Source organism: Scyliorhinus torazame, chromosome 22, assembly GCF_047496885.1.
Source record: "Scyliorhinus torazame isolate Kashiwa2021f chromosome 22, sScyTor2.1, whole genome shotgun sequence".
Classification (NCBI taxonomy): Eukaryota; Metazoa; Chordata; class Chondrichthyes; order Carcharhiniformes; family Scyliorhinidae; genus Scyliorhinus; species Scyliorhinus torazame.
Window position 1 is genome coordinate 17,565,098 of NC_092728.1, and position 9,995 is coordinate 17,575,092.

The 9,995-nt window shown below is 55.0% G+C and overlaps 1 protein-coding gene across 2 annotated transcripts in view; it reads right to left on the reverse strand.

The window, feature by feature from the left end:
• The window catches only part of LOC140398939 (uncharacterized), a 110,938-nt gene that overhangs the window by 84,531 nt on the left and 16,412 nt on the right, over window positions 1-9,995 (reverse strand). For both annotated transcript variants that reach the window (XM_072487930.1, XM_072487929.1), the window contains exon 2: window positions 1,113-1,307. In XM_072487930.1, coding sequence (XP_072344031.1) covers window positions 1,113-1,307 — 195 coding nt within the window. The remainder of the gene's footprint in view (window positions 1-1,112; window positions 1,308-9,995) is intronic.

Sequence of the window (9,995 nt, forward strand, 5' to 3'; positions counted from 1 at the left end):
AGGGCTGGAGGAGGCTACAGAGATAGGGAGGATTGTAGGGGCTGGAGGAGGTTGCAGAGATAGGGAGGGGTGTAGGGGCTGGAGGAGGTTACAGAGATAGGGAGGGTTGTAGGGCTGGAGGAGGTTACAGAGATAGGGAGGGTTGTAGGGCTGGAGGAGGTTACAGAGATAGGGACGGGTGTAGGGCTGGAGGAGGTTACGGAGATAGGGAGGGTTATCGGGGCTGGAGGAGGTTACAGAGATAGGGAGGGTTGTAGGGCTGGAGGAGGTTACAGAGATAGGGAGGGTTGTAGGGACTGGAGGAGGTTACAGAGATAGGGAGGGTTGTAGGGCTGGAGGAGGTTACAGAGATAGGGAGGGTTGTAGGGGCTGGAGGAGGTTACAGAGATAGGGAGGGTTGTAGGGGCTGGAGGAGGTTACAGAGATAGGGAGGGTTGTAGGTGCTGGAGGAGGTTACAGAGATAGGGAGGGTTGTAGGGGCTGGAGGAGGTTACAGAGATAGGGAGGGGGTGTAGGGCTGGAGGAGGTTACAGAGATAGGGAGGGTTGTAGGGCTGGAGGAGGTTACAGAGATAGGGAGGGGTGTAGGGGCTGGAGGAGGTTACAGAGATAGGGAGGGTTGTAGGGGCTGGAGGAGGTTACAGAGATAGGGAGGGGTGTAGGGCTGGAGGAGGTTACAGAGATAGGGAGGGTTGTAGGGCTGGAGGAGGTTACAGAGATAGGGAGGGTTGTAGGGCTGGAGGAGGTTACAGAGATAGGGAGGGGTGTAGGGCTGGAGGAGGTTACAGAGATAGGGAGGGTTGTCGGGGCTGGAGGAGGTTACAGAGATAGGGAGGGTTGTAGGGCTGGAGGAGGTTACAGAGATAGGGAGGGTTGTAGGGCTGGAGGAGGTTACAGAGATAGGGAGGTATTTACAGGGAAGGCTATCTTGCCGATTGCCGAATTCACAGTTGACAAGCTGAGAAATGGTTGGGGGGGGGGGGGGGGGGGGATTTTTGAACCGATGGGCAGAGGGGCGACGGACCAGAGAACGGAGCGGCTGTGGGGGCTGCCGAGCGAGGCGGGTAGCAGATGCCACCCTCCAGGTCTGGTGTTTCGGCTGTAAGCGATTACCTGGGATGGTGTCCGGCAGGCAGACTGGGCAGCACCGGCCCGGGGGGGTGCGGGTCCTCCGGCAGGTGGTGGGCAGGCACTCGATGTCCTCGCACACGGCGCGGCCCTCCTCGCAGGCGCAGAGCGTGCAGGGCTGCGGGGACCACACCGCACCCTGGTACAGCAGCAGCCCGTCAACGGCGCACGGCCGACTTGCTGAAAGCCAAGAGAAGTTTTAAAATGCCCGCCACAGGCCTCCCCGCACGGGGGCCTCACCGCACGGGGCCTCCGCGAGGCCCTGAAACCATCCAACCACCATGTCCCCGGTTAGAACTCTCCCTCCCGTACCAGCCTCCCCGAACAGGCGCCGGAATGTGGCGACTAGGGGCTTTTCACAGTAACTTCATTTGAAGCCTCCTCGTGACAATAAGCGATTTTCATTCGTTTTCATTTCCTATCAAGTTGGGTGGGAGGGTGAACTCTGACGACGATGCAGGGATCCTGCAGCAAGATCTGGGCAGGTTGGGCGAGTGGGCAAACCAATGGCAGATGCAGTTTAATTTGGATAAGTGTGAGGTTATTCATTTTGGAAGCAAAAACAGGAAGGCAGATTACTACCTGAATGGTTGTAAATTGGGAGAGGGGAGTGTGCAGCGGGACCTGGGTGTCCTTGTGCACCAGTCGCTGAAGGACATCATGCAGGTGCAGCAGGCGGTAAAGAAGGCTAATGGTATGTTGGCCTTCATTGCGAGAGGTTTCGAGTACAGAAGCAGGGATGTGTTGCTGCAATTGTACAGGGTCTTGGTGAGGCCACACTTGGAGTATTGTGTGCAGTTTTACTCTCCTCTGAGGAAGGATGTTCTTGCTCTCGAGGGAGTGCAGCGAAGGTTTACCAGACTGATTCCTGGGATGGCGGGACTGTCATACGAGGAGAGGTTGTCTAGGTTGCGATTGTTCTCGCTGGAGTTCAGAAGAATGAGGGGGGATCTCATAGAGACTTATACAATTCTAACAGGACTGGGCAGGGTAGATACAGGGAAGATGTTACCAATGATGGGTGTGTCCAGAACCAGGGGTCACAGTCTAAGGATTCAGAGTAAACCATTTCGGACAGAGTCCAAGGGCGGGATTCTCCCCTACCCGGCGGGGCGGGGGGTCCCGGCGGGAACCACTCCGGCGTCGGGCCGCCCCAAAGGTGCGGAAGTCTCTGCACCTTTAGGGGCCAAGCCCTCTCCTTGAGGGGCTCGGCCCGCGCCGGAGCGGTTTCCGCTCCGCCGGCTGGCGGGAAAGGCCTTTGGCGCCTCGCCAGCCGGCGCCGAAAGGTCTTCGGCGGGCGACGCACGCGCGGGAGCGTCAGCGGCTGCTGACGTCATCCCCGCGCATGCGCAGTGGAGGGGGTCTCTTCCGCCTTCGCCATAGTGAAGACCATGGCGAAGGCGGAAGAAAAAGAGTGCCCCCACGGCACAGGCCCTCCCGCGGATCGGTGGGCCCCGATCGCGGGCCAGGCCACCGTGGGAGCCCCCCCCGGGGCCAGATCGCCCCGCGCCCCCCCAGGACCCCGGAGCCTGCCCGCCGTTCAAAAGGTGGTTCAATCCACGCCGGCGGGAGAGGGTTATATTTTTCCAATTAAGGGGCAATTTAGGGGCAATTTAGGGGCAATTAAGGGGCAAATACCAGAGGCTGTTTAGCACAGGGCTAAGTCACTGGCTTTTAAAGCAGACCAAGGCAGGCCAGCAGCACGGTTCAATTCCCGTACCGGCCTCCCCGAACAGGCGCCGGAATGTGGCGACTAGGGTCTTTTCACAGTAACTTCATTTGAAGCCTACTTGTGACAATAAGCGATTTTCATTTCATTTCATTTAGCGCGGCCAATCCACCGACCCTGCACATCTTCGGGTTGTGGGGGCGAAACCCACGCAGACACGGGGAGAATGTGCAAACTCCCCACGGACAGCGACCCGGGGCCGGGATCAAACCTGGGACCTCAGCGTGGTAGGCAGCAGTGCTAACCACCGCTGCCCTAATCAGCCATGATGGTGATGAATGGTGGAGCAGGCTCAAAGGGCCAAAAGGCTTCCTCCTGCTCCTATCTTTTACGTATCTATGTATCATCGATTGTCATAAACAAGGAGCAGGAGTAGGCCATTCGGCCCTTCGAGCCAGCTCCGCCATTCAATACGATCATGGCCGATTCTCAATCTCAATCCCGCATTCCTGCTGTCTCCCTCGTACCCCATGATGCCATTAAAATCCCCCCCAAATATCTACCTTTGCCTTGAGTACATTCAGTGACGCGACCTCTGTCTGTGGTAGATACTTCCACAGGTTCACCTCCCTCTGAGTGAAGACATTTCTCCTCATCTGAGTGTGTGTGTCCCCCCCCCCCCCCGTCCCCGTCCCCGTCCCCCGTCCCCGTATCCCCAGGCTGTGTCTCCAGTTCTGGACTCCCCAACCAGGGAAAAAAACCTCCCTGCATCAAATCTGACCATCCCCGTTAGACGTTCATATGTTTCAATCAGATCTCCTCTCGACCTTCTAAACTCCAGTGAACTCAGGCCCAGTCAAACCAATCTCTCCTCAGAGGACGAGCTCGCCAATCCTGGTATCAGTCTCGTGAATCTTCACTGAACTCCCCCTGTGGCTAATACATCCTTCCTTAGAAAGAGCGGCCAAAACTGTGCGCGATGCTCCCGGTGTGGTCTCACCAAGGCCAGGGTTTTGTGGGCGTCGCTGGTTGGGCCGAGCATTTATTGCCCATCCCTAGTTGCCCTTCAGAAGGTGGTGGGTGAGCTGCCTTCTTGAACCGCTGCACCCCCTGAGGTGTAGGTACACCCTCAGTGCTGTTGTGGAGAGGGTTCCAGGATGTTGCCCCAGCGACGGTGAAGGAACGGCCAATATGTTTCCAAGTCAGGGCGGTGAGTGACTTGGAGGGGAACCTCCAGGTGGTGGGGTTCCCAGGTATCTGCTGCTCTTGTCCTTCTAGATGGTGGTGGTCGTGGGTTTGGAAGGTGTTGTCTGAGGAATCTTGGTGATTACTGCAGTGCATCTTGTAGATGGGACACACGGCTGCCGCTGTGCGTCGGAGGTGGAGGGAGTGAATGTTTGTGGAAGGGGGAGCAATCAAGCGGGGCTGCTTCGTCCTGGATGGTGTTGAGTTTCTCGAGTGTTGTCGGAGCCGCGCTCATCCAGGCGAGTGGGAGAGTCCATCACACTCCTGACTTGTGTCCTTGTAGATGGTGGACAGGCTTTGGGAGGGGGTCAGGAGGTGAGTTACTCCCCGCAGGATTCCCAGCCTCTGACCTGCTCTGGTAGCCACAGTATTTATACGGCTGTGTCCAGTTCATTTCTGATCAATGGTAACCCCCAGGATGGTGATTATGGGGTCTCAGCGATACTGTGGTCTCACCAAGGCCCTGTATAACTGAAGTAGATGGAGGAAGAGGGTTTCCAGAACCAGGGATCACAGTCTGAGGATACGGGGTAGATCATTTCGGACAGAGATGAGGAGACATTTCTTCCCCCAGAGAGCAGTCGGCCTGTGGAATTCGTTACCACAGGAAGTAATTGAGGCCAAAACATTGTATGTTTTCAAGAAGCAATTAGATACAGCACTCGGGGCGAAGGGGATCAAAGGATATTGGGGGGAAAGCAGGGTTAGGTTATTGAGTTGGATGATCAGCCATGATCATAATGAATGGCGGAGCGGGCTCGAAGGGCCGAATATCGGCACCAACAAACTGGTCCTACAAGCTGAATTCAGGGAGTTAGGAGTTAAACTAAAAAGTGGGACCTCAAAGGTAGTGATCTCAGGATTGCCACCAATGCCACGAGGTAGTCAGAGTAGGAATGTCAGGATAGATAGGATGAATGCGTGGCTCGAGAGATGGTGCAAGGGGGAGGGATTCAAATTCCTGGGGCATTGGAACCGGTTCTGGGGGAGGTGGGACCAGTACAAGCCAGGCCGTCTGCACCTGGGCAGGACTGGAACCAATGTCCTGGTGGGGTGTTTGCTAGAGCTGTTGGGGAGGGTTTAAAATAATGTGGCAGGGGGATGGGAACCGATGCAGGAAGTTGGAAGGTAGTAAAACAGGGACAGAAATAAAAGGCAGTAAGGGGGAAAGTGTAAGGCAGAGAAGCCATAGTCAAAAATCAAAAAGGGCGACAGTACAAGGTACAGTGACTGAGGGGAGCTCAGTGAATAGGACCAGGAATACTAAAAGGAATAAAATGGGAAGTAAAAACATAAATGGTAAGCGAGGCAGTAGGTTGTTACATGAAGATATGGGTTCAACGATAAGGAAAATTAAGAGAAAAGTTAAAATGAAAAATAACTTAGGAGAGGTTACTGATAGAGGTGTTAAGATTCAAAACAGGGACTTCCGGGTGTGGCGATGACCAGCTAAGTCGCACGTTTCGGCAGCTCCCGGTGGAACGGACATTTGGGCTCTTAATTGGAGCCCCAGCGGCAATTTTATCGGCTAAAAACACTGTGCGGTAAACCAGAAGGGAATCCCCCCTGGACACGGATGGAAAAAGGAGAGGAAAGCGGCCGGATTGCGGTGGATCCTCTAGAGCAGCGGCAAGGAAGGCAAGCTCAAAGCAAGATGGCGTCGGAAGGTGGCCGTTTGGTATGGGGCACGGACCAACAAGAGTTCCTGCGGCGCTGTGTGGAAGAACTGAAAAAGGAGTTGAAGAAGGAGCTGTTGGCCCCGATATTACAGGCGATCGAAGGGCTAAACGAGGAGCAAAAGACCCAGGAGCAGGAGCTTCGGGTCGTGAAGGCAAAGGCCGCTGAAAATGAAGACAAAATACAGGGCCTGGTGGTGAAGACAGAGATGCACGAGGCACAACACAAAAGGTGTGTGGAAAGGCTGGAGGTGCTAGAGAATAATTCGAGGAGGAAGAATTTAAGAATTCTGGGTCTTCCCGAAGGCGCAGAAGGGGCGGATGTCGGGGCATATCTGAGCACGATGCTTCACTCGCTAATGGGATCGGAAGCCCCGACGGGCCCTTTGGAGGTGGAGGGAGCTTATCGAATTATGGCGCGAAGACCGAGGGCTGGAGAAATACCTCGAGCCATAGTGGTGAGGTTTCTCCGCTATAATGACAGAGAGATGGTCTTCAGATGGGCGACAAAAACTCGGAGCTGTAGGTGGGAGAACGCGGTGATCCGCGTATACCAAGATTGGAGTGCGGAGGTGGCGAGAGGTAGGGCAAGTTTTAATCGGGCTAAGGCGGTGCTTCACAAAAGGAAGGTCAAATTCGGAATGTTGCAGCCGGCAAGATTGTGGGTCACACACCAAGGGAAGCACCACTACTTTGAGACGGCAGAAGAGGCGTGGACATTTATTGTGGACGAGAAGCTGGAATAGGCGGGCAAGAAAAAGAACGTTTGGGACAAAGTGGTGGGGTGATTATGTGGGGTGAGGGGGGGAAAAAGGGGGAGGGGATGATTTTTCAAGCTGTTAATCCTGCGACCCTGTAACTTTTCTCTCTTCCCCATGTTGGGGGGGGGGGGGGGAGTAGAATGAGGAACTGTGGGCGCCGGCCATTAGAGGCGGGGCCAAATGGGAAACGCGGGCTTTGTTCCCGCGCTATGGTAATTATGGCGGGAACAGGGACGCAGGAAGGAGGGGGCCTCGCACAGTGGGGGCCGAGGTCAAGGGGGGAAGCCGAGGTCAGCTAGAGTTCGCTGACCTCTGGGAGCAACATGGGGGGTGCAACTACGCTAGAAAAGGATCTAGCGGAGGGGGGGGGGTTAACTGGGTTGCTGCTGCTGGGGAGAAGGGGGAGCTGGTACGGGGTGGGGTGGTCGAGGCGGGAGGGCGCCGTCGGGGAGATATACGGGTACGTGGGAACCGGGTGAGGAGCTGGATTAAAAAAGGGGATGGCTAGTCGACAAGGGGGGTGGGTAAAGAGCCCCCCAACCCGGCTGATCACGTGGAACGTGAGAGGGCTGAACGGGCCGATTAAAAGGGCACGGGTACTCGCACACCTAAAGAAATTAAAGGCAGATGTGGTTATGTTGCAGGAGACGCACCTGAAACTGATAGACCAGGTCAGACTGCGTAAAGGATGGGTGGGGCAGGTGTTTCATTCGGGTTTAGATGCGAAGAACAGGGGAGTGGCTATTTTAGTGGGGAAACGGGTACTGTTTGAGGCAAAGACCATAGTGGCGGATAGTGGGGGTAGATATGTGATGGTGAGTGGCAGATTGCAAGGGGAGGCGGTGGTTCTGGTGAACGTATACGCCCCGAACTGGGATGATGCAAATTTTATGAGGAGTATGTTGGGACATATCCCGGACCTGGAGGCGGGAAAGTTGGTAATGGGGGGAGACTTCAATACGGTGCTTGATCCAGGGCTGGACCGGTCGAGGTCCAGGACCGGGAGGAGGCCGGCAGCGGCCAGGGTGCTCAAGGACTTCATGGAGCAGATGGGAGGAGTAGACCCCTGGAGATTTAGCAGGCCTAGGAGTAAGGAGTTCTCGTTTTTCTCCTATGTCCACAAAGTATACTCACGGATAGACTTTTTTGTTTTGGGAAGGGCACTGATCCCGAAGGTGACAGGGACGGAGTATACGGCCATAGCCATTTCGGAGCACGCTCCACATTGGGTAGACCTGGAGGTGGGAGAGGAAAAAGAACAGCACCCACTCTGGAGAATGGACATGGGACTATTGGCAGATGAGGGGATATGTTTAAGGGTGAGGGGGTGTATTGAAAGGTACTTGAAGCTTAATGACAATGGGAGGTTCAGGTGGGAGTGATCTGGGAGGCGCTGAAGGCAGTGGTTAGAGGGGAGCTGATATCAATAAGGGCACATAAAGGAAAGCAGGAGGGTAGGGAAAGGGAGCGGTTGCTGAAAGAACTTTTGAGGGTGGACAGGCAATATGCGGAGGCACCGGAGGAGGGACTGTACAAGGAAAGACAAAGGCTACATGTAGAATTTGACTTGTTGACTACGGGTACTGCAGAGGCACAATGGAGGAAGGCACAGGGTGTACAGTACGAATATGGGGAGAAGGCGAGCAGGTTGCTGGCCCACCAACTGAGGAAAAGGGGAGCAGCGAGGGAGATAGGGGGGGTGAGAGATGAGGAGGGAGAGATGGAGCGGGGAGCGGAGAGAGTGAATGGGGTGTTCAAGGCATTCTATGAAAGATTATATAAAGCTCAGCCCCCGGATGGGCAGGAGAGAATGATGTGCTTTTTGGATCAGCTGGAATTTCCTAAGGTGGAGGAGCAGGAGAGGGCGGGCCTGGGAGCACAGATTGAGATGGAGGAGGTAGTGAAAGGGATTGGGAGCATGCAGGCGGGGAAGGCCCCGGGACCAGACGGATTCCCGTTGGAATTCTATAGGAAGTATATGGACTTGCTGGCCCCGCTTTTGACGAGAACCTTTAATGAGGCTAGGGAAAGGGGGCAGCTGCCCCCGACTATGTCAGAGGCAACGATATCGCTCCTTTTAAAGAAGGAAAAAGACCCGCTGCAATGCGGGTCCTACAGGCCCATTTCCCTTTTAAACGTGGATGCTAAGATTCTGGCCAAGGTGATGGCGACGAGGATAGAGGACTGTGTCCCGGGGGTGGTCCATGAGGACCAAACCGGGTTCGTGAAGGGGAGACAGCTGAACACGAACATACGGTGGTTGCTAGGGGTAATGATGATGCCCCCGCCAGAGGGGGAGGCAGAGATAGTGGTGGCGATGGATGCCGAGAAAGCATTCGACAGAGTGGAGCGGGATTATCTGTGGGAGGTGCTGAGGCGATTTGGCTTTGGAGAAGGGTATATCGGATGGGTACAGCTGCTGTATAGGGCCCCGGTGGCGAGTGTGGTCACGAATAAACAGAGGTCTGATTACTTCTGTTTTCACAGAGAGACGAGGCAGGGGTGTCCCCTGTCTCCGTTACTGTTTGCATTGGCGATTGAGCCCCTGGCCATAGCACTGAGGGGTTCCAGGAAGTGGAGGGGAGTACTCAGGGGAGGAAAAGAACACCGGGTATCCTTGTATGCAGATGATTTGTTGTTGTATGTTGCGGACCCGGTGGAGGGGATGCCAGAGATAATGCGGATACTTAGGGAGTTTGGGGATTTTTCGGGGTACAAATTGAACATGGGGAAAAGTGAGTTGTTTGTGGTGCATCCGGGGGAGCAGAGCAGGGGAATAGATGATTTACCGCTGAGGAAGGTAACAAGAGATTTCCGGTACTTAGGGATTCAGATAGCCAGGAATTGGGGAATCTTACACCGGCTTAATTTAATACGATTGGTGGAACAGATGGAGGAGGATTTCAAGAGATGGGACATGGTGTCCCTGTCACTGGTGGGTAGGGTGCAGGCGGTCAAAATGGTAGTCCTCCCGAGATTCCTCTTTGTGTTTCAGTGCCTCCCGGTGATGGTCACGAAGGCTTTTTTCAAGAGAATTCAGAAAGGTGTTATGAGTTTTGTGTGGGCCGGGAAGACCCCGAGAGTGAGGAGGGGGTTCTTGCACCGTAGTAGGGATAGGGGGAGGCTGGCACTACCGAGCCTAAGTGAATACTACTGGGCCGCCAATATCTCAATGGTGAGAAAGTGGATAGGAGAAGGGGAGGGAGCGGCGTAGAAGAGATTGCAGAGGGCGTCCTGCAAGGGGACCAGCTTACAAGCAATGGTGACGGCGCCGTTGCCGTTCTCCCCGAAGAAATACACCACAAGCCCGGTGGTGGTGGCTACATTGAAAATTTGGGGGCAGTGGAGACGGCATAGGGGAAAGACGGGAGCCTCGGTGCGGTCCCCGATAAGAAATAATTATAGGTTTGTCCCGCGGAGAATGGATGGGGGATTTGGAGCATGGCAAAGAGCTGGGGTTGTACAACTGAGAGATCTGTTCGTAGACGGGACGTTTGCGAGTCTGGGAGCGCTGACG